The sequence below is a fragment of the Pelodiscus sinensis genome, chromosome 27 (genome assembly GCF_049634645.1).
Source record: "Pelodiscus sinensis isolate JC-2024 chromosome 27, ASM4963464v1, whole genome shotgun sequence".
Lineage (NCBI taxonomy): Eukaryota > Metazoa > Chordata > Testudines > Trionychidae > Pelodiscus > Pelodiscus sinensis.
Window position 1 is genome coordinate 16,013,179 of NC_134737.1, and position 24,224 is coordinate 16,037,402.

The following is a 24,224-nucleotide window of genomic DNA, read 5'->3' on the forward strand; positions in this document are numbered from 1 at the left end:
AGCCTCAGATTCCTGCCACTTCCTCTGCTCTGGCACTGGGAGCCAACCTGAGCTGCAGTTGGGCCCGGAGGCCGGAGCTGGAGGTCAAGGATCAATCCTGGGAGGTGCTGAACTGCTCATCAGGGCAGCTCAGGACTGGGCCCTAGGCCAAGAGGGCCTGACTTGCTTCGTATGGCAGAGGCTCAAGGCAGGACTAGGGTTGCCAGATGGTTTCAACAAAAATACTGGCCACACTTGCCATTACGTCACAATCTCCATCACATCTGATCTAGAAATCCCAGACACTTCTCGTTCTCATTTTATATTTTCTCAATTTGTTTCCCAAACAAAGAGCTCAAATACCGGACTGTCCAGTTCAAAACCGGCCACCTGGCAACCCTAGGCAGAACCCATAAATGGGCAGTCAGGAGGGACAGGGCGCAGCATAGTCCACAGGGCCAGGACAGGCACCTCCTTCAGGCACCTCCTTCAGACTGACAGCTGCTCTCAAATAGCTACGGTGGCCTTTGATTATTGTTACTGGCTACGAGCTTGACCATCTCCCCAGGAAGGACGAGTTTTGTCGTGGCAAGTGAACGTGCGACTGCTGCTTTGCAGAGTGCGCTGCTGCCAACAGAGCAAAACCCCCTCGTGGGGGTGGACGTGTTTTGTCAATAAAAGTGCCGAGCCAGCATTCGCGCACACAGCCTTTCAGAGACAGGGCCTTGGCGGAGCTGCGTAGTGCAGACAGACCCTGAACAAGCCTTCGGTCTCGCCTCAGAAGTCATATGCCCCCTCTCCGCCCCCTCCCCCCAATCAGTTTCATTGCCTGCCTGAAAATGAAACCTGGACAGCAGGAGTGATGGGCAAAGGGCCCCGGGGTGCGGGGGCTACAGGCAAGGTCCAGCTGTTGTTAGCGAGTCTCTTGGGTCAGAAGAACTCAGCCTGGGAATTACTGCTCCCAGCTCCCCCTCACTGTCTGTGGTGCATGTGCTGGAAACAAAGCAAGTCCAGCCTTGGCCGCAGCCATCGCTACCACCTCTGCAGGAACAGCCAGGGCTGGGGGTGAAAGGAAGCCCAAGAAGCTAGTTTTTCATCAGATCACGTCTGACTCACGTGGGGTCGAGTTTGGCCAGCTTCCTGTGCCCCAGCCCGCAGTGTGTGACACAAACCCTCCCTGGGAACAGGCTGGGCAGTGGTCTGGACCTCTGGCTCGTATAACTCAGGGGCTGCGTCTAGACTGGCAAGTTTTTCTGCAAAATCAGCTGCTTTTCCAGAAAAACTTGCCAGCTGTCTACACTGGCTGCTTGAATTTCCGCAAGAACACTGACGATCTCATGTAAGAAATCAGTGCGTCTTGTGGAAATACTGTGCTGCTCCTGTTCGGGCAAAAGCCCTCTTGTGCAAATCATTTGCGCAAGAGAGCCAGTGTAGACAGCACAGGACTGTTTTGCGCAAAAAAGCCCCGATGGCTAAAATGGCGATCGGGGCTTTTTTGCGCAAAACTGCATCTAGATTGGCCACGGACGCTTTTCCGCAAAAAGGGTGTTTCTGCTGCAATTAGACATCCACAGCTGGGCTGTCAGCTTCCTCAGGCTTGTGGGATCTGGGCTAAGGGACTGCAGAATTAGGGGGTAGATGCTGTTTGGAGCAAATGATGGTTCAGTTCTGTAGGCAGGTGCCACACGTAGCTGAGCAGGGCCAGTGTAACTAAAGGGTGACCAGGTGTGGCATGGGCGGGCAGGCTCAGGCTAATCCAATGGATGGAGGGGATCAAGAGCTCCCCTGGGACGTGCTAGGTGCGGAGGTGGGCAGCAAAAGGACATCAGCTGCACCTGCTCTATAGCCCAGGCTAATACTTCGATGCTTCCTGCAGCATGTCCCTGCAGGATCTCAAAGTCTTGTGGGGACACTGCTGAGTTTAGCCCTGGGAGCACTGTTACCCCCAGGGAAGGGAAGGCTGCGGAAGGCCCTCATGAGGACCCCCACCAGCTGGGCTGTAAGTAACCACATGACACTCCTGGCCTGACCAGCTATCTGTGGGGAAACAGCCAGGAGCATGGTCAGCAGCAATCGTACACCCATGTGCCCTTGTCCTGAGCACTGCCTGCAGCCAGCTCCAATGCACCTCTCGCCTTCACTGCAGCAGCTCCCTGGGGAGGCAGTAGGGAGAGGTGGTGGGTGCTTGAGACTTGGGCCCATTTGAACAATGTCTGGGAGTGTCCCAGCATGGGGGCTGTGCAGCCCAGTTTGGCACATACACAGCACGAGAGCTGGGCTGGATTTTGTGCTTCATTTCTATTATTCCTCCCAGAGCATCTGTTGTTTGCAGCCCCCTTTGCCCCCGCCCCCATGTTCTGGCTCTGCGATTAACAGGACGGGCTGACTTAGCCCCCGTCCTTCTGGATCACAGCGTCCATTGGCTAGCCTGGAATCGCCTTGCCAGTAAAGCTGGTGGGATTTGCCATCTTCGCAGCGCTAGCTTTTCTTGCTAAGTGCTTGCTGGCTAGTGCCAGACCTGGCTTAGCACGGCGGGGATGGACGGCTCCAGCTACTGGGGCTGGGCTCAGTGCACGGCCCCCAAAGCGCCCTTCCCCCCACACCAAGAATGTGAATTCCAAACCTCTTTTGAAAAACAAATTGGAGCGGCTGGAAGCTGCCCCCTTTGTCTCCCTGCAGTTGGGCTTTGTCCTCGGCTGGGAAGCAAAGCCCGGCCCTTTGCTGAGTGGGCTTGAAGGCAGAGCGGAGCCTCCCCAGCCCAGCTGCTCGTTGGTAAGGGGGCTGGGTTGGGGGCTTTGGCAGCTACTGCTGAAGTTAATGGGATAAAACCCAAAGAACTGGAGCATTTAACCAGCTTTGCAGGAAACTCATTAACAGCTTCTCTGGCCCTGCCCCTGCAGTTCCAGCCCTAGGTCCTGGTGGCCGGGCACCCACAGGACAGCTGAGGAGGACAAGCCCACGGCCTGGTGAGGCGAGTGCTGAGGGGTAAGCATGCAGGGTCAGTATGGCCGTGTAAGTTAACAGGTGGGGCTGGAGGAGCTGCTCTGGCCTGGTGCGGGTGGGGGGGCATTCCAGCCCAGCAGCAAGTGGGGGGACTCCTCCAGCCAGTCTGGAGCGGTCCCCCCCCTCGGCCCCCTTTAACCATTAACTGATTAAACGATGTTTAAATGGGATATCAGCATGCAGTCGAGTACACGATTAACCGATACACGTGGGCTCATCGGGTATCTTATCGACTACACGTCCTCACCCCCCCTTGCTGCCACTGGAGCCACCTGCCTCCTGCTCAGAGCAACAGAGGGTGAGGGGAGCAGGCGGGTCTCTTACCCGTGGGAGGCCAGCTTTCACGCCATCTCCCTGCACATTCTGGCTCATGCAAGCCCATTGCTGTCTAGCAGAGGCAACAGTGCGGGGAGGGGCGGGCAGGGAAGGCTGCTCCCGGATGCTGGTGCAGCCTCTGGCTTGAGAGGGACTCGGGCCTCCTGCAGACAGGGGTGGCAGGTGGGAGCCGGTCTGAGGGGGGAGCCACGGGGGCTCTCTGGGAGTGGGGAGCACAGGGGCTGCTGGCCCCATTCCCAGGGACTAGTCAATAGTTGTGTAACCCGTATCTTGTGCAGTTACACAGCTATTCATCACTCCCAGCCCTGGTTAACTCAGCGGGATTTTACATGCCTAGGGCCAAGGCCTCACATCGATTAGGCATCTCATAAGTATCCACAGGAGTTAGACACCAACTTGCCTTGGAGGATCTGGCCTAGACACCATAGGCTGGGGCAGTAACCCCCCCCCCCCCCATCTGGGGCTGGGAGATGTGGTGTCCCTCTGAACAGCTTTAGGGTGATTGGAGTCAATTTGTTCCTGTCTGGGGCAGTGGTGGCTGGGTGGGGGGTGGGGGGAGAGAGGTGAGGGGGCTCCTCTGCCCATTAGGCCCCGGCCAGACCAGGACTGACACACTAGCTGGACCAAGACTCCGATGGGCCACGCTGGTTCTGCAGCTGCCTGATTTAATACAGCCCCCAAAGCATGGGGAGAGTGCAAGGACTGATCACTTGAGGGACACCTGGAGAGTCAGAACAGCCACCCAGGGCAGATCCTGAGCACCTGGAACTAGGGCAGGGCTGCCAGTAGGCTTAGCCCAGTTGATCTGAGATGGGCACCATCCCTGCCAGCCCTCCAGCCAGTCTCCCCAGCACCTGGGGTCTAGATGCTGCCCGAAGCTAGCTGGCTGTGCATAGAAGCCCCAGCACTACTCCGGGATCCCAGGAGGTGAGGTGCTGTAGACATAGGATAACACTGCCTGCCCCACAAAGCGGACTGAGGTCCTGCATGCTTGTGACTAGTCAGTGCATGCCAATAGCCGTGTGTGTCAACACCTGGCAGCTGCTTGGCCCCAACTCAACCTGCTCTCACTTAACTGGCATGGGGGAGTCACATCAGAAGCACACTTCCAGGTTGCTTTAAAGCAGGGGCAGAGAACCTTTTCTGGGACAGGGGCCACTGACCCACAGAAAAATCAGTTGGTGGCTTCACACATGCGAGAAGCCAACCCCCTCAAAACAAACAAACCCTCATGAGACCCCTCAGCAGCAGAAAGACCCTCCCTACATTCCCCTCACACACCTAAAGCTACCCAAGGCTGGGGGGAGAGCCCTGAGCCCCAGGGGCCGATCCAGCCCCTGGGCCTGCTTTAAAGACCATCTGCCCCAAGGAAAACCCAAAATGGGGATTTTCCTCATTTCTAAAGGAAAAATACAACATCTGAGGGCCAGTAATTGTTTTGTTAAAGAATTCCTGGCCCCCCTCCCTCCCTGTCGTTTTCTTGGTGGTTTCTATGGACAGCTGAAGACCTAGATCCTCATAACATCAGACTACAGCCGGTGGGGGCTAAGGATATTAACTGATGACTAATTTACTAGTCAAGTAGTCAATGCAATTTCCATCGCTTAGTCAACAGGTGCTTCCTCATTCCTTTGAAACGCCCGCTTGTACATTTCAAAGGAGGAATGTGGAAATCTGCATGCAGTGGGGGGCCAGCAGGAAGTCCCGCTGACTCCGGGGTCCATGCGGGAACTTGCCCTTTAAAACGCACAAGAACCCCCAGGGGCTCTTGTGCATTTCGAAGTGGAAGCACCCGCATGGAGCCTGCAGTTAGCAGGAAGTCCTGCTGGCCCTGGGCTGCACATGGTTGCCAGCTTTGAAATGTACAAGAGGCCCCAGAGGGAGCTCCTGTGCATTTCAAAGCAGAAGCGCAGAATGAGCCCGGGGTCAGCTGGGTACTCAAGAGATCCCAATGACCTTGGGCTCCATGTTGTGCTGCTGCTTTGAAATGCCACATGGAGCCAGGGTCAGCTGGGGACTGATCCCAGGCTCCAGTTCGGCATTTCCCCAGAACCCGACTCCCCAGCTGATCCTGGGCTCTGCTTGGCATTTCAAAGCAGCAGCATCACACAGAGCCCGGGATCAGCTGGTGACTCCCCAGCTGACTCTGGGTTCTGTGGAAATGCTACAGGGAGCTCAGGGTCAGTTAGGGAGTCCGCAGCTGACCCTGGGCTCCACTTGGTGTTGCAGCGTTTCAAAGGGAAAGGGCCGCACAGAGCCTGGGTACAGGCTCTGTGTGGCACTGCCTCTTTAAATACCCTCTCTTCCCCCCCCGCTCCTTTGCTGCCTCTGATACAGGTAGTGGGGGATGGTGAAATCAACCATCCTTAGTGGGGGGAGGGTTAAACTTGAGGCTCAGAGGGACAGGTGCTGACAGACATTGGAGTTCAGCCAGGAACTTGGAGGAAAGTCTGTGTTAGCCCCTTTAACCCCATGCATCTCCCCTTCAATTACGGGCTGAAAAGCTTGCTCCACATCTCTAGCCCCACCAAGCCCAGAACCTCCCAGGACATCCAATCGGAAGGTAAAAGCAGAGGGAAGAAACTGCACCTGCTGAAGTTTGTGCAGTAATATGACCACCTCCAGCCTGGCACTTTCCTACCACCGATCATAAAGCAGCAAAACAGGCAGGGGACAGAACCCCACTTCCGCTGGATACTGAACAGAGGGTCCAATGCAGCCCTGGTTCCAGGCACTGCAACCCTTATTTCACTGTCATGTCTCCTGCTGTCCAGGCAGGCGCTGCACCATCGGCTCCCCCGCTGCAGCTGTGTGCGTGGTGTGGGGACGCAGGGCTCAGGATGCAAAGGACAGGTGGCCAGATGCCTGGAAGGTAGAGAGGGGAGACGTCGATCCACAAGGCCCAGCTGACACTAGTACTGGAACCCAGCTCAGCCGGATGAGTGGAGCACAGCATAGCCCCAGGATGGGAGAGCTCAGCACCTGGCTGCTAAAACAGGAGGCTGATTTTTATCCCTGGCCCGCGGGTGGGCTCTGGCAGGGATTCATTAGTAACTTCACTCCCCTCTGAGCACTGCAGCAATTAGTGAACAGCACCACTCTGTGCACAGAGAAGACCCAGCTGGAGTTGCCCTTTAGTGTCCACATCCATGAAGGCCTCAGCCTGCGACGCATTCAACACCCCACCAGAGGCAGCATGGTCTGGAGGATGCACAGACCTGCATTTCCAGCTCTCACCCACTAGGGAAAGAGAAGCTGTACCCTGGCCCACTGGGCAGCCCTAGGCAGGGGCACGCTCTCCTGGGGAGCTGAAGGTGCCCAGGGATTCGGCAGTGGGCTAGGCCCGCTAAGAAGTCAGTGCTGAGCAACCTCAGTTCACTTACCCGCCGGGGAACTGGAGCGGACAGTTCTAAGCCCCAGGGACAAAGCATCAGGAAGCCCATAGAGCCCAGGGTGAGGAACCTGGCCAGGCTGGCTGTCTCCCCACATTGCTTTATTGTACTGCATCAACTCAGACAATCCCACACCCACGTGGACAGACTGGGTACAGCAATATCACCCAGGGTAAAAGAGCTGAACTGGGGTTTTCTTCTCATCTCCTCACCCTGGGGGTTCAGGTGCAGAAGCAGGGGCTGCTGCCAGCACAACCAGGACATCAGCCCCTCCCATCAGGCTAGGGGGCCTGGAGAAGCCCTTTCCACAGGCTGACAACCACAATGTAAGGGACATGGCTTCTGGGGAGAAGAACAGCTGGCCCTGCGAGTGCTTGCCACCTCCCCTGTGCCGGAGCCTTGGCACCCTGCAAGGCAGGGGAGTTAGTGCCATGCCATGCTCCAGCAGGGGACATGAAGCAGAGGTGAGTGATTTTCCCCAGGACATGCAGTCAGCTGGTGACTAAGCTGAGACTGAGATCCAGGAGACCAGCCCCCAGCCCTGAGGCATCAGATCTCTCTGGCTCAGGGAGGACAAAGGAGCTGGGGTTAGGCATCGTTTACGCCCATGTTCTGCATTCGCCCTTCCAGGACGCTATCGCCACCGGCTGCTTTCTTTTTACTTCCTTCGTGCTGCTTCTTCTGTTTCTTGGACGACTCCTGGTCAATAGGAGCAGGTTTCACAAAGGGGATCATTTCCTTCAGCCCTGCCGAGAGATACAGACAAGTTACCACGGCAAGAGCTCTCTGGCTCCCCCGGCCGAGATCAGGCCCGAGGACCATTCCCATTTACCTCACCAAGGGAAGTCCTGGCCCGAAGCCTCATTCCTCCACTCCCCACAGCCCCAGCCTCCCTCCTGCTGGTTCCCTAGTTGGGAACTTGCAGCAGTCACGTGGGAAGCAAAACTGGCAGAATCCCACCTTGCCCCACCTCTCCGCTGCCAGACCCTCTCTCCAGCCCGTGCTGCCAGGCGTGTGTGCAGACAGGGCTAGGCAGGTCAGAGCACAGCACAGGGGAGGGGTGCCATGCACAGGGGGTTCCAAGTTTTACCTGGTGGCATGAAACCCTTCAGCTTTTCCGGTACAACAATGCCGTTCTCCGTCTGGTAGTTCTCCAGGATGGCACAAATAGTGCGAGTGGTGGCACACATGGTAGCATTTAGCATGTGGACAAACTCTACCTGCAAAGACAAAGCCAGTGACCCTAGGATGAGGAGCCCTCACCAAGGCCTGCAGGACACCAGCTGGCTAAGGCGCTACTTGCCCTCCCCCAGAGGGGAGATCGACTGCTCCTCCCACAAGGCATCAGACCAGGGAGCCCAACGCAGAACGGAAACGGGGACCCGGAGGCACGTGAGCTGCAATTCCCAGGAAGCACCACAGCAGCGGTTCCAAATCCAGATCTCATTGCGGGACCAAAGTATTCACACAGCTGAACATTTGATCCCATCTACCCAGAACTGTCCATGGAAATTTAAAGTGAAAACTGAAGGGGTGGGAGGAGAGTTTTCCATGAACATTTTCTGCAGAAGACACCCCTCCCTCCAATCTTCTGACCAGCTCTAACTGGGAACCAGCAGAGAGCCTGGTGCAGCTAATGACCAGGGCTGCACGCTGCTCAGCAAGGATCTTACTCTTTGGAAGGAAGGGCATGGCTCTCCCAGGGTGGCATAAGGAATACGTTCATTTGACGGTGAATGGGAGAGCTCTGGAGGAAAGTTCCAGGGGGGAAGAGCAGCTGGCCAGGCAGATACTGAGCAGGGGCAGCAGAAGCCTAGGAGGTAACTGCTCTGAGATGGTGATTCAGCTGCCCCAGGATGCGCACACAGGAAAAGGCAGGTATTGAAATGCCACCTACTTTGTCCATCATTTTCTTGGTCTGCCCGTAGCGGATCCGCAGGCGACGGGCCTGGTAGTCTGTGCAGTTGGAGCAGGAGACCAGCTCCCGGAAGGCTCCTGAGCCTGGGAACCAAGCCTCAAGGTCCAGCTTCTTACTGGCAGCATGGTTCAGGGAGCCTGCGAGATTGAGGAGCAGTCACTTGGGCTGGGGGGCGAGGCAGCAGCCCCAGGGGAGCAGGGAGGATGTGCCGCATACTATCCTCAGCCCATTACTGAGTTTGCAGGGACAGAAGTCAAAGCCCTCCCTGCTAGGTTACCTGCTCAACTACTGAGCTCTGGTTTTGGGGCCTGGAAACCCTGGTGACAGGCACCTTAACCTGCCCCTCGCCCCCCAGACACAGCGGCACAACAAAGACTAATATTTGGGCAATGGGGATTCTCCTAGCCCTAGGGCAGATTCTCTTCCAGCCCCTCTCTGCCTATGCTCTTGGGTGGTGCTTAGAGCATTAATTCCTCAGGGGAGGAGGAGCTAGTCCCAAGGTCCGGCCACGAGGTGATCAGACCGGACGCAGACACCCTTTCGCAGCCCCCCCTTCCCGCTCCGGAGCACCAGGAACGTGCAGAGAACTCGGCGTCTGTTTTAACCGGGACTGAACGAAGGCTGAATAAGTGAAATGTGAGACGGAGCCTCAGGCACCAACCACTGCGCAACAGCCTGCAGGATCTGCTAAGTGACATGTCCTTAGCCGCCGCCTGGCAAGGGGACCAGCCAGATTACTTGCCTGCCACTGCTAATAACCAAGGCAGCATGGCACCGGAGTGCCCAGCCTTAAGAGATAGGAGTGTAAGAGCACAGCGCGCTAACGCGGGTCTAGAAGGCACTGGCCTACGCAGCGTGCTGCCATACTGAGGCACAGAAAGATGGCAGCTGTGAGGGGCAGAGGTGAGTGAACTGCCCCCCCCCCCAACAAAGCTCTGCTGGTATAGTCTGGCAGTCTCTGGCCTCTCTCAGGGAGCTGGTGTCCTTGTGCCAACAGAAAAACTCTCAAACCTTCCTTGGCCCCATCTACCCTACAGGGCTTTGTCACCGAGCCACCTGGCGAACCAGCCATCCGAGCTAAAGAGACAGCCAAATCTCTCTCACACTCACACGCACCGTGCGAGGGGCTTCAGGCTCAGATTCCTGTCTAAGGCTGCTTTATGCCACACCCTAGGCATCAGATTAAGGGGTTCTTCGGCAGTGAAGACATCCTTTCCCTGCCTGCCATAGGCTCTGGGGCTGGCACTTAGAGCTTGCCTCTCCATCAGCCAGAAGAGGATGCAGGCACAACACAGCATTTCCCTCTCAGAGACAAGACAGCGTCTCTTCAGCACCTTGTCCCTGGCTAGCTCGGGGAGGAGACAGACCAGACACCGGCCCTGGCACGCGTATTCTCCAATCAGGGCTCCACTGCTCTATGCTAGCTCAGCACCCAGCACAGAATCACTTCAAGGGGAAAGCACAAGAGAAGACCCAGGGTGTAGCACATGGACCAAGCTGACACTCTCAGCCTAACACCCACATGCCCCTGGATTTCCCTGTGTAGCCCACACTGATCTTCCTAGCAGGCCACAGCAGTTCCTGCCCTAGAGGAAGGGACCTGCCATTTCAGACTTAATAGAAGTCAAGAATTTCCTACAGAGCCCAAGTGAGTTCTCTACCCCCATGATCCCTGAGGAAGCCGATTGCTGAGCATGGCTAGGCAGGGCGCTGCCGGGCTGGAGCCAGCGTACAACCACTGCAGTGTATGTTCCTAAGATGTTACTGCATGGCGATCTCTTTAGGCTCCTTTCCAACCACAGCTTCTAGCAGGGCCATGGGACACTCAGCACGGGGCTTCTTTAGCTGTATGGTGCAGCGGCTGAGTCCAGGGCCTAATTCCTCCAGTCTGACTGACGGCACAGGAGAGGCAGAGGTTTGCCCAAGCTCGCCCACAGGACAGAAGCCAAGCCAGGAAAGTCCTCACACCCTGCCCCGCCCACTGTATTCCCATCTTGGCCTCTGTCCTTTACCAGCAGGCTGGCCCCATCAGATTATCCCTACGGAGAGGAGCCCAAGAGAGCAGAGTTCTGTACCTGAGACAATATTGACAATGTGGTAAGGAATGCCCAGCGACTGATAGAACTCCTCTGCAGTTGCAATCATCTCATCAAACATCTCCCATGACTTGTCATCGTGAGGCGAAGCGAAGACAAACTGCTCAATCTGGGGGGAAGAGAGACAGAAGCAACTATACCCCCATAGACTGCATGTTTTGGTCTGCTGACGCTCAGAGATGGGACAAAGCCCAGGAATGGGGGAGTCAAGGTTCGGAGAATGGGAACCAAAAGACAAGATTATTTCAACAGAGAATGTTTTCTCAGGTATCTGTCTCGTGGAATTCCAGTGTACCAAACTGATGGCAACAGGGAATGATAGCAGGCCAGCATTTTATACTGAGACGCCTAAGGAGCCAAAAGGACCTTCGAGTCTTACAAATCTGTAACAACTTTACTTCCCAGTGTGCAGCCACCTCCAGCAAGGGACATGTCAACTACTGCCCACAGCAGCACATCACAACACCACCCAGAGGCCGCTTCCCAAATAACTTTTGTGCTGAGAACGTTGAACCCTGATCACACACTGAAGACGCCTCTGCTAAAGTTCCTTCGAACTGGAAGAAAAGCCCACAATCCCATTTTTGTCTGCTAGCATCCTGCAAACATCTCAGCGCTAACTGGTGAGCAGCGCGTCCCTTTACCTTTTCAAACTGGTGCACTCGGAAGATGCCTCTGGTGTCACGGCCGTGTGAGCCAACTTCCTGTCGGAAGCAGGTAGACAGCCCAGCATATCTGATGGGCAGGTCCTCCGGCTTCAGCCACTCATCCCTGTGCAAAGCTGCAATTGGCTGTTCAGAGGTAGCAATCAGGTACTTCTCATCAATGGAGCTGTCATCGGATTTCTCACTGCCCTTGCCAATAACCTGGAGATCGGGAGTTGAACAGCACTTTGTCAGCACACCAGAGCAGACCACACACCTGTGAGCATATGCGACTGTCTCCGCAACACAGAGTTGGGCCACAGGAATAGCAGGAGCCAGAGGCTAATAGGATCCTTTGCCATGGCAAAGGCTAATGGAAAACCATATCTGGTGTGCTGGCAAGATGCCCAGGTCCTTCCTTGCAGCTTACCTTGTACAGTTCCTCATCAAACTGACTGAGCTGAGCCACCTCTTGCATCACCTCTTTCCTCATGAAGAAGGGGGTGTAGACTGGAGTGTATCCTTTGCTAAGCAGGGTCTGCAGCGCATACTGGATCAGTGCCTGCTCAAGGAAAACCAGGGCACCCTACAGAAACAAGACAAGCTTCTCAGGGCACATGAAAGCCGTAAGGCTGGATTCCAGAGGTACTGAGTGGCCTCGGATGACCAGGCCAGAAGCGCCTACAATATTTCAGCTTAGAGAACTGAGCCAAAGGAGTTAAGTATCATCAGAACACAGAGAACAGGAAAAGGAGCCCAAACTGATGGTACCCGAGGACAAACAATGGCGTTGGGCTCATCCCCTGCAAGTCTTGGTCCAGTATGTTTTATGCAGAGCCATGACAAGGAGCACCTTGAGCTGAAAACATGCTTAGCATCAGACATGCAGCACTAGTCATACCACCACTAGCCCCGTCCGACACCCACCGTCAATGGTGGCACATACAGCTGTCTTTAAAAAGCTAACACAAGGCTGAGCTCCACTGGTCAAGCAGACCACGTGGCTTGCTCCCTTCCTCTGCCTAGTACACCATCAGCAACCAAACTCAGCCTCAGGAAAGGCACTTGTGCCCACTGCAGGATTAGTGAGAGGTACAGCACAAAGGGCAGGAAAGCAGCAGGTTTCTGTCTCATTCCTCTTGTTGCTTGAACATAGGAAGAAGGTGTGGGGCTCAGGGCTCTCACCTTCAAAAAGTACCCTCTGCTTCCAGCTACTATGGCCCCCTTCTCTCCTTCATAGCCATCCACCATCACCACCAAGTCCACGTGGGAATACTTCTTCCGTACTGTGCAGTCTCCCCAGACCCTCTCCACTCTGTTATCCGCATCCTGCATGCAAGGCAAGAGAAAGAAAACTGGAGCTCCCTTGGAAGTCTTCTCTCACACCGGTCACAGCGAGGTGAGGCCCAGCACGACATGCAGACCCCTGGACCCACTGTGTTGTGCAGGTAAGGAGTGCAAAGAGTGGCAGGTCCTCGTTCTTTTCCCTCTCTTTCCCCACAAAGGCCAGGCCTCAGCCCTTTCCCAGTGAGGTCTGACAAAGTACGGACTTGTCGGAGCACTTGCCACAGCTGTTCCGGGGACTCCCTCACCCTGGGACTGGCTCAGCAATCGACACAGCAACTAAATCCTGGCAAGAAGATACACAGCTCAGAACCCCCTGCTGATCCTGCCAGCAGCATATTATGATGTCACCTGGCTGCTGGCCCAACCTGGTGTTAAGCATTCTTGCTGGGCAAATGCAATGGGCAAGGCAGATCCTAAGCATTTGGCTCTGCCTACATTTCCCTTGTATGCTCCAGACAATGGTGGAGAGTCACACTGTCTGAGTTGATCTTTGTGCTCAATGAGCTCCCTTGCTGCAGCACACCCTGTCTTGTACTGCAGGTTCCATTGCTCTCTACCCGATCTCAGCAGGCACCTCACCCACTGCCCCTCTGCAGTCTCTCTGATGTGTTGTGTCTGCCTGCTTCAAGCTGACAGTATGTCACTTCCCCAAACCTGCCAGAGACACCATCCACATAGCAGGTATGCATTTAGCTCCTACCTCATCATTGCTGATGGGCACAGAGGGGTGGAGGAGGTTTCCAATTTCTCTGAGGCTTTCAAAGCGTTCTGCCTCCAGTTTCACACGCTCTGCATCGGACTTCAGGATGGCTTCGTCAATGAGAATACGAACTTTCTTAATCTGGGTTACCTGAAGACTCTGTTACACAAAAATCACTGAGAATGTCACCACTGCACAGCTTAAACAGGGAAAATTAGCCCATAAAAAGGGCCAAAGAAGTTTTGTACGTAAAAAACTACTGTGATCTCTGCCTAACCAGTATGACTTTTTGCAGAGGTTTCACTAATAATCAAATAAACTTTGCTGACTACATACTGGATAAAGGAGATTCATCTGAGAATTTATTTAGACTTTCAACAGCATTTGACAAAGTCCCTCACAAAAGACTACTACAGAAGCTAAGTCATCACAGAGCAAGAGACAATATTGTCATGGATCAGCTAAAAGGCGGGAACCAGAGCAGGACTAAATGGTCACTTTTCATCATGGCAGATGTTATTTATTAGTGATCTGGAAATGGAGTGAGCAGTGAAGTACAGATGACACAATTACTTAGATCAGCCCAATCCTGTGAGGACTTCAGAGGAACCTAAGAGCATCAAAAAGGCAGATGGAGCTAAATGTTGATAGACACTTGGATGGAATAATTTGAATGAATCATAAACCTTACAGGGTTCTAAATTCACTATATCAACTCAGAAAAGGGATCTGGGCACCACCATAAGCCCACTCAATGGAACCCTCTGCTTATTGTGCAGATGCAGTCCAAAAAGCAAATAAAATATTGAGATACAAAAGAAGAGAGACGGTGAATCATAAGGGAAATATAGCGATGCCATTACATAAACAAAGCATGTCTCATTTAGAAAACTGTGCAGTTCTGGCCATCCCATCTCAAAAAAGATATTGCAGGATTAAAGGGGTTCAGAGAATGGCCACGATAAAACGTATCTGAAGAGAGACTGGAGAAACTGGGGTTGTTACCTTAGGAAGGAGAGGAATAAGGGAGCCAGGACATAAGTGTGTAAAACTAACAACTGGTCTAGGAGGGAAATCAGGTGCTTCTGTTCTCCCCGTCTCAACACAAGAATAGAGGAATGTGCAATGAAACCGGGAGGTGGCAAATCCACAACTAATCCAAGGAAATACTTTTTCGTGTGTGTGATTAAACTGTGGAACTCACTGCCAAATTCTTAAGATTAAGAAAGGCGCTGAACATCCCCTCTGGTGCTAATATCTGGCTCTGATAGCGGATACTACTGAGTTCTGGGCACAATAATATACCTCTTGCTTGAATGTTTCCTAAAGCCATAACTGGCAAACAAGCCAGGGGACTAGTCCAGTTTGAGTCTTCCTGTATTCACATTTCAGCTCAGGCAGCACAATGCTCCTTGTCTCCAGGCAGGGACAATGGTTATGTACAGACTGAATCACCAACAGCAATTTGGTGTGTTCCTCAGAGATGTCTCAGCCTAACCCTGCCTAGCTAACAAGCTCCAACAGGTTCACAGCACAGGCTGATTTTGCTGGAAATCTCTGACTGCAGGAGTACAGATAGTCAGACTTCAGCCTGGAAGATGGTGAAATAAAAGAAAATGCAGTGGTCACTGTTCAGAGCGCCTGCACCATGTGAAAGCAAACTCACCGCTAAGATGTCAGCAGTGAGGCCATCCAGATTTTGTGCATATTCTGGTACGGATTCATTGTCACCCACGGGCTCTTTTTTCTGCAAAGGGAAGAATCAGAAAGAACAGTGAGCACACAGAAAACATATTTTGCAAGCACTACAGGTGCTGCAACCTGGGAAGTCAGGACTGGGAAGAGGGGACCCAGGAAAGGATTTCAAACTCCATTTTATGAAGCGGATTCAAAGCATGACACAGAATGGCTAGACTATGCGGGGTAGTGAATTCTTCTAACGAGCTCAATGCTTTGGCAGTCCAGCCAACATGTGAAAAGTTCTCAAACTCCTTCCTACCAGAGGTCATCAACAGCAGGAAGATGAGACAGATTATACTCCTTTAAAAATAGCACCATATCAGTGCTAACAAACACAGCGCTCATCTCTCTTACCTTCATTTTCTCACCTATCGTTTTGCTGCACAGATTCTTCAGTTTGTTCAAGTTGTCTGCACGAAATCTGCCTGGAAAGGAACCATTGGAAGGAAAATTAACCAGCGATCTCCATAGTGAAACTAAACACTTGTGAGCAGATTCAGAAACCTGTTGAGTTAGTAAGTTGTGACCCCTGCATGTGACATATCATAGACACAAACAGTTTAGATACACAATTCATTCCCTCTTAGCTTCAATTAGCTTTACAGACCTTATTCAGAAAGTTGGCAAAATGAAGAGAGAAGACATTTGCTCTGAGCAGGCTCTCAAGAACACTGGAGGGAAAGAATGGCATCACAGCTAGAATAGGAGTTGAGAGATTTTCCTCTCTGCCACAGCCTCACTGCATGCCCTTGGGCAAGTCAGCCCCTCCACTTTCCCAGCTATAAAACTAAAGCAGTAGTTGCTACCTCATAGGAGTCACTGGAGGGCTTAATTCAGTTACGGAAAGTTCCACTCACCTTCTGGCCCAGTGCAATGATTTAGATAAAATGGGAAGCTAAAATGTTCACTTTGTCCTTGAAGTGAGGAAGGTGTTTTTATGCTGTAGCTGATAAGTGGCCAGGACTTGAAAACAATCCTTTCACACTACGGATGTTAGTGTGTAAGTGTTTATATGATTAACCAATAAGCCTGGGCTCAATGGCTATATATGCCCCCTCCCCCCAGCTGCCTCTGTATCAGAAGCAGCAAGGGGGGAGGGAGGAGGGGGGAGCTGGTGCCCATGGGAAGCTAGCTTTTAAGCCATCTCCCTGCACATATTAGCTCCCACCAAGCTGCCTGCATTCCCCTGCTCTGCGCTGCTGCCTCTGTACTAGTGCGGGTGGGGGCAGGCAGGAGTTGATACATGCGGAGATCCAGTTTAGGTAGGTTCTCCGTGCATGCTGGCTCCCACAGTGTTGCCTGCCCCCTGTGCTGCTGCACGTGGGAGACGGTACCCATTGGCAGCCGGCTTTCAAGCTGTCTCCCAGAACATACCAGCCCCTGTGGAACTGCCTCCCCCCCTACTACTGCCTCTGTATCAGAGGCAGCAGGAAGGGGCTGAGGGGCCCCCTGTGTGTAAATGCTGAAAAATACAGCGGTTACACATTTACACAAATAAATGTTTGCTAACTTTCCTACTTCTCACTGGTCAGCACGGAGCAGAAAACTTCCTATGGCAAGAGAGGGAGGCGCCCCTCCCACCTCACCCAGAATCCAGAAAACATGTCAGTTTTCATTTGAACTCTTTCCAGTTTCTCATGTTAGCTAAGACAGGCTCTCCAATGTTACCACGGACCAGAGCCCCCAGAGACAGCTCCGTGGCCTCTGCTCAGCTTTCCCAAGCAGCTGCAGAGTGTAAGTGGCAAGAGACTAGTTATTTTCACTGATATTTAGCTCTTTGGGGAAAACAAGTGAAACAGACAAGAACTAGCTCATTTTCCCTCCTCTGCTACTGTCTGGGAAAGCGAGAAGCAGCAAGAGCAGATGCAAGAACTACCAGTATTCAACAGACTGGAGAGCTCAAACACGAAAATCCGGGGCCTGTTAGATCAGCAAAGACCAAGCCACCTCGGTGTTAGTTAGGGACTTGGGAAAAGGGTACAGTAAACATGAACTTCCTTCCCTCCATGCAATATCTTACACCTGTGCTCCACAGCCTCCTGGGTAAGAGAAAGTATCTACTCCCTTTCCACCAGGGCTGTACAGAGGGAGGCTTAAAACTGATAAGAAACTTGCTAACTAGAGCAGAGGACAATAATTGTCAAACCAATCTGATAGCTTCCTTTGATAGGATAACGAGTCTTGTGGATAAGGGAGAAGCAGTGGACATGGTATACCTAGACTTTAGTAAGCAAACATGATTCCAGGATGCATTAAAGGTGTGTTGTGAGCAAGACACAAGATATCATTCTTCCACTCTACTCTGCGCTGATTAGGCCTCAGTTGGAGTATTATGTCCAGTTCTGGGCACCACATTTCAAGAAAGATGTGGAGAAATTGGAGAAGGTTCAGAGAAGAGCAACAAGAATGATTAAAGGTCTAGAGAACATGACCTATGAAGGAAGGCTGAAAGAATTGGTCTTGTTTAGTCTGGAAAGGAGAAGACTGAGAGGGGACATGATAGCTGTTTTCAGGTATCTCAAAGGGTGTCACAATGAGGAGGGAGAAAAATTGTTCTCTTTGGCCTCTGAGGATAGGACAAGAAGCAATGGGCTGAAACTGCTTAAACTGCCCAAGGGAGGTTTAGGTTGGACATTAGGAAAAACTTCCTAACTGTCAGGGTGGTTAAACACTGGAATAAGTTTCTCAGGGAGGTTGTGGAATCTCCATCTGTGGAGATGTTTAAGAGTAGGTTAGATAGACATCTATCAGGGATGGTCTAGATGATACTGGGTCCTGCCATGAGGACAGGGGACTGGACTTGATGACTCTCGAGGTCCGTTTCAGTTCTAGTATTCTATGATTCTATGAATTTTTGATGGAGGGGCCACTCCAAGAATTTGGAAAGTGGTCAAAGGATCTTCCATATTAATGGAGGAGGTGTGGGATATGCGATGGAGGCTGGGTGCAGAAGGGAGCTTGCAGTAAGGGACTGGGGTGCAGGAGAAGGTGTGGGGTCTGGGAGGGAGTTTGGGGGAAGGAGGTAATGGTGACTAGGGTTCAGGGGTTTGGGTTGTGACCTTGGGCAAGAGGGAGTTGTGACCTGGTAAAGGGGACTGGGGTTCAGGAGAGGGTTGCAGGGGATTGTGTTGTGATCTGGGACAGGGGACTGGGATGCAGCATCTGAAAGGGGATATGGGAGCAGGAGGGGGACAGAGGGATTGAGTTATGTGGGGTAGGTGTGCAAAGTGTTGGGGTGCCTAACAGGCTCTGGCTGGGAGATTTACCTGCTTGACTCCCAGCAGCAGTCTTCTCAAGCAGACTCCCTGCCTGCCCTGCCCCGGCTGCACACACTATGTGATTTTTGAACAGCTACGAATCTGGGATTGTGCTGGGAGTGGGAGCAGCACATGAAGCCTCTTCTCCTTCCCCCAGGCTCACAACTGTTCAAACAGAGCCCTGCAATGGCTGCTTTTCTCAGTAGCATACAGGAGGCAAGCAGGGAGTTTGCTGGGGGCTTCTTTCTGTGTTTGCGGGCCAAATCTGGTGGCTTGGCAGGCCAGATACAGCCCATGCAGGGTATTTTGCCCAGGCCTGAACTAAAGGCAGATATTAATGTAGCCTAAGAATTGCACCTTGGCTGGAACCTAAGTGCAAGAGAGAGAAGAGGATCAGAACAGTTGCTAGATTCTAAAGCAGGGGTTCTCAGGATAATTTTTGGTGGCCTCAGAGTGCAGCCACCAACTCTTGCTTCTCTCACACTTTCCTTAAAACATGTAATTAGCTTTAGGAAAAACAAATAAATATGTATGTATACATGAGTAAATCATAGTAATTTATTTATTGCTAGCAAGTCCAAGTCCATCGTGAAAAGTGATATTAACAAACATACAAGTATCAGTTTTTCACAGAAGACTTACTCAGCCCTCCCAACCCTGGGGACAAATTAAATCCTGAATGGCGGGTCGGGGGAGGCAATGGGGGACTGGAGCCTGAAGCCCCACCACCACAGTCTGCCACCCTAGGGTGGAGGGCCAAAACTTGAGCCTCACCACCCCTGGGAATGTGGGGAACTCATCAGTTGTGTCCCCACATGTCTCCAGAGGGGGGCAGAGACCAACCTTTGCTGGTGGCCCCAGCAACCAAAACCAAGGCAGTGCATCCAAGAGCATCAGGGAATTGTTGCTACTTTGCCTCCCTCCATATCTCCAGCTCAGGAATCTATAGCTGTAGCCACATTTAGGAAATGCTGCTTAAGAGAAGTTGTACTCAGCAAAGGGTGTGTGTACTTTGGGGCACACTGAGGTACAGGGATACATCAACTCATCTAGATATCTGCCTAGTTTAACAGCCTATGCTAAAAACACAAGAGAAACGGCATAAACTAACATTTCATACAATGATTTGTTTATCGTGCTTGATAAACGACACACTGGCATAGGTACAATATTTATAATCCAATTGATTTATTTTGTAATTATATGGTAAAAATTATGACAAGGAAGCAAATTTTCAGTAACAGCGAGCAGTGACATTTTTATGTCTGATTTTATAAGCAAGCGGTTTTTAAATGAAGTGAAACTTGGGGTACACAAGAGAAATCAGACACCTGAAAGGGGTACAGCAGTCTGGACAGGTTGAGGGCCACTGCTAAAGAGCACCATCCTGCACTTCATTGGTGGTCACCTTCCTCTAGTACTGTAGCTAACTGAAGTCTAGTTCACACTTGTATATACTGGTAACAGTTATGCACAGGAGTTTAACAAATGTGTGATGTGCTTTGAGATTGCTCAGGCAAGAATTAGGCTCAGATTTATACTGGTGACCAATTTAAAAATTGTGTAGGTTGAATGATATTCTTCCAATGTGCTCCAAATGATAGGAACATCAGCAGACAAACCAAAAAGCAAATTCCTCCAGTCCTTCTCACAAATATAAAGTTGCGTTTCCAGAGACCAGGGAGTGCAAACCAGTGAACAACACAGTACTTCCGATCTGCGGCATTAATGAATCAGTCTCTATGCCAATTGCAGCTGGATTGCATCAGACTGCAACCACCAATCTCTGAGCAGCAGCCTGCCAAATAGTGATCTCTTGATTTAAACGCCAACACATATTGACAGCACAACTTCTGAATGCAGAAAGGCTTCTCTTGCCTCAAAGTACTCATTTGCCAAAGCTGTGGAAAGCAACTGCAAAACTGTCTTCAACCCACAATACAGCAATCTCCTGCCTTCCTGTCTGCATTTAAGCAGTGCAGCACAGATATGCAACACATTAATACAGTGCATGCTGACAGCAAACAGCACTGTCTAATAATGTGTATTATTAGCCCAGCCCTCTTTCCACAACAAGGAAAGAGGTTCCTCTGCTTGAAAATGGATTTAAAGATGCCTCATTTTGGCTTCACTTTCTAATAATTATTGCTAAAAGATGCCTGACAACATAAGCTTGTGTATCCTAGGAACTGTGAGCCCTACTACAGATTTCTATTATCTATTCAACAAATACATAAACTTAGGTGGAACAAGTAACTCGTGAAACACAAGGTTTCATATTGTCTATTCTCAGTCCATGTGAGGTTTTCCCAAACATAATTTATTTCCTTTCTCTGGTCACAACTCCAGGACCAGCACTGGGAAAAGCTTACTGGTCCCAAAACTACCTGTACTGGTCTGGCAAAGGATTTCTAGGACTGGTGAACCATTACATATCAGATCCTAAAAATCACCTACTTCTTACTATTCTTTTTATCTCCTTAACCCAAACTTCACTTACAACATAATCACCAGTAATCTCAGGAACTGGTGAAGTCAATGCCTTAGGCAGTCAAAAGATGGGTTCCAATCTGTCAAATATTTCTGACTAGAAGATTTAAGTGGCATTGCTTAGGTCCTTAACTCAAATAACTGTTTTTTCTTCAGTATGCAGGCTGCCCTGAGGAGAGGGGGCTACCCCAGCCCCCTATCACCGCAGCAGCTTTGGACCAGGTGAGAAGCACTTATCCATGGGTACAGCAGGCACAGCTAGTGGAGGGTGCATGTCCCTTGACTGGGAGACAGACACACAAGCAGACAAACTCATTCAAATATATAGTAGCTGTCCATTTCTCCACCCCCGCTGCCCATATGGGGTTATAGCTATCCTGGTCCCCTTCTCTGGTCTCTGGCTGTCCCCCTGTGGTCACTATACAGCATAATTGCTTGCTAGCAGATCCGCCTGTTTCTGTTTTATAAGAAAAAAATCATGTTCCAGGCACATCCCATTGTCCTGGCACAACCAAACGCTTACTTTGCTTAAATCATGATAAGAGGAAGCTACCTACCAAATTTAGTGGTTCTAGTTCTTAAGGTTTAGGAGCAATACTTGAACAAACAGTCTCACAGACAGACTAACACACAAGTGCTCTCAAATATATAGTAGAATACCACAGCTCTCAGGGGCTATAGAGCTGGTTTGACGGGATGCAGAAGTCATGTGTCATTGAAGCAGCGTGAAACAGAATTAAACTGCCACTGTGAAGACTAGATTTCAAAGTCTGAAAACCACTCAGTCACATACTACCCACACTGAAGAAGTCAGGTTGCTCCTACCTAAGGCAGCAACAATGAAATGAGCTATGACAAATGACAATGAGTCAGATAATAAATTCATGGCAGTTAGGTCCACCAATGGCTATTAGCAAGGATGGGTAGGAATGGTGCCCCTAGCCTCTCTTTGTCAGAGATTGGGGATGGGTGGAATCACTTGATGATTCTCAGTTCTGTTCCTTCCCTCTTGGGCACCTGGCACTGGTCTCTGTCAGACAGAATTCTAGGGCTTGATGGACCTTTGGTCTGACACAGTGTGGGTATTTTTATACTCCTAAAGGTCCAGATTATGGAGGGCTCACCCACAGCAGCTCCACTGATTTCAGTTGGAAGCAGAGGCGCTCCGCAGTCTGCTCCGCACTGCCGGCTTGGGAGATACTGTCCCCAGCTGTGCAGGGCGCTTGCAGTGCTGCCTCAAAGGGCTCCCAGTTCCTGGGGACATCTCAGGGGGAGCAGGCAGTGCTCCCTGAGCAGTTCAAAGGGAGCCAGGACAGCCCTGCCCTGCTAGGGGCACTGGTACCTGAGGCATGGTCCTTCACTGACAACCGCTGTCACCCTCACAGCCTGCAAAGGATGGGGGGGGCTGGATGGGACGATGGAGATGCAAGGCACCAGCAGAGCCACCCCGCGAGCGTGGGGATCCCCCCCCCCCGCACACCCCTCCCCCCTCCCGCCCCGAGCGCGGGGATCCCCCCCGCACACCCCTCCCTCCTCCCCCCCCCGCCCCGAGCGCGGGGATCCCCCCCCCGCACACCCCTCCCTCCTCCCCCCCCCGCCCCGAGCGCGGGGATCCCCCCCCCCGCACACCCCTCCCTCCTCCCCCCCCCCGCCCCGAGCGCGGGGACCCCCCCCCCGCACACGCCTCCCTCCTCCCCCCTCCGAGCGCGGGGATCCTCGCGCATGCGCACCGCCCTGCCGCGGACCCTATTTGGCGGGGCTGCCGGCCCGGAACGTACATCGCCGCCAAGCGCCGTCAGCCTCCACCAGCGCGTCCACCAGCGCCGGGTCCTTGAAGCGTTTGATCTGCGTGTCCCGCACGAGGCCGGGGTCCCCGCCCTTGTCGGCGCGGAACAGGTCCAGGTCCAGCACCATGGTGCCGGCGACACAGCGCTGAGGGAGGCTGCAGCAACACTGCGCATGCGCGGCACTGCGGCTCTCGCGCACATGAGACCGGAAGCGGAACGCTGGGCGCTTGCGTAGGAATACGTGTCAGTGCGCATGCGCCGCGCCAAGGTTGCAGCAGGTGGGAGGGGCCGCGCAGGGGCGCTGCAGCCCAGCCTGGTCCCCTGGCCCAGAGCACGGGCTGCAGCCAGCGCGGCGTGTTCGAGACCCGTTAGGGAGCGGTCGGCCAGTCGGTCCTACAGCCCCTGGGGGCCGGGCAGGAGCTGGTCCGCAAGGGGAGCCAGTTTAAAAACCACCTCCCCTCCCGCACAAGCTGCCTGTAGCCTGGTGCTTGTGAGAAGGAGGCAGCAGCACCAGGTGCAGCCCCAGTCTGAGCCCCCCGGCTCTGCGTAAGCCAGACATGAGCTGGGCTGCCTCCCCTCTCTTACTGCACTTGAATGCAGAGCAGATCCCCGAGCCAGGACTGAGCTGTGCTGCCTGCCCGCTTGGGGCACTCTAAATGCAGAGCCACAGCAAGGGTGGGGGAGAGGGAATAGTTAATTGACTACACTGTTACATCCCTAGTCCAAGCACAGAGCTGGCCCCTGCAAGCCCTGCTTGCTGTCCCGTGCTGTGCGTGGCATGTCGTGACCCCAAAGGGCCTAGCCGCAGGGTGTCCTCGCCCCTCAGAGCTGGCTCTAGGTTTTTTGCTGCCCCAAGCAAAAATTTTTTTGCTTCCCTCCCCCCCCACACACATTGCTTTTTTTGTTGGCTTTTACACGTTTGCACTTTACAATGGTTTGTTTTGTTTTTAAATTTAAAAAAAAAATGAAACCAGAAAATTTGCCCCTCGCTCCCGACCCACAGCCCCCACCGCACAGCCCTGCCAGTGTCTCACTCCCACCCACAGACCCCACAGCCCAGTCCTACCAGTGCCCCTCACTCCTGACCCACAGCCCTGGGCATCCCCGCCTCTCCCTGCCCCTGCTACCCGGGGGCCAGTGCCTGACAAATTCCCTCAGGGGTCTCCCTTGAAGAGCTAGGGGGCCTGCTTGGCCTTGGAAGGGAATGAGCAGCACCAGTTACCAGGGGCGCGAGCCTTTCTTGCACAGCGGTCCCCTGGAGACTCTTTTAATGCCACAGGAGTGCCCGTTGCTGAGCTGCCTGGAGCCGATGACCAGGGAGCCATGCGGGTCCAGGTGGGCTGAGGACCGGGCAGGGGCTCAGTCCCGCCGTGTGCGGCTTGCAGGGTGCGGGGGGAAACGTGGGCTGGGGACACCGACAGCGGCAGTCTCTTCCCCCTGCGACTTTTCTCCCTCTCCCCCAGCGCCCGCCTCACGGATGTGGCCAGGGCAGCAGCAGCGACAGGCAGAGCGGGGCTGGGCAGCAGTCAGTCTGC

General features: G+C 52.9%; 1 protein-coding gene across 1 annotated transcript; it reads right to left on the reverse strand.

The window, feature by feature from the left end:
- Positions 1-6,760: 6,760 nt before the first annotated feature.
- SARS1 (seryl-tRNA synthetase 1) lies at positions 6,761-22,871 on the reverse strand. The gene is made up of 11 exons (XM_075909941.1): positions 22,681-22,871; positions 15,510-15,580; positions 15,082-15,162; positions 13,416-13,574; positions 12,554-12,697; positions 11,799-11,954; positions 11,369-11,590; positions 10,704-10,833; positions 8,604-8,765; positions 7,801-7,926; positions 6,761-7,456 (listed from the first exon to the last, which is right to left on the reverse strand). Exons 1-11 carry the CDS (start codon positions 22,814-22,816, stop codon positions 7,299-7,301), a joined length of 1,545 nt encoding a protein of 514 aa, XP_075766056.1. The 5' UTR covers positions 22,817-22,871; the 3' UTR covers positions 6,761-7,298.
- Between the last annotated feature and the right edge of the window lie 1,353 nt (positions 22,872-24,224).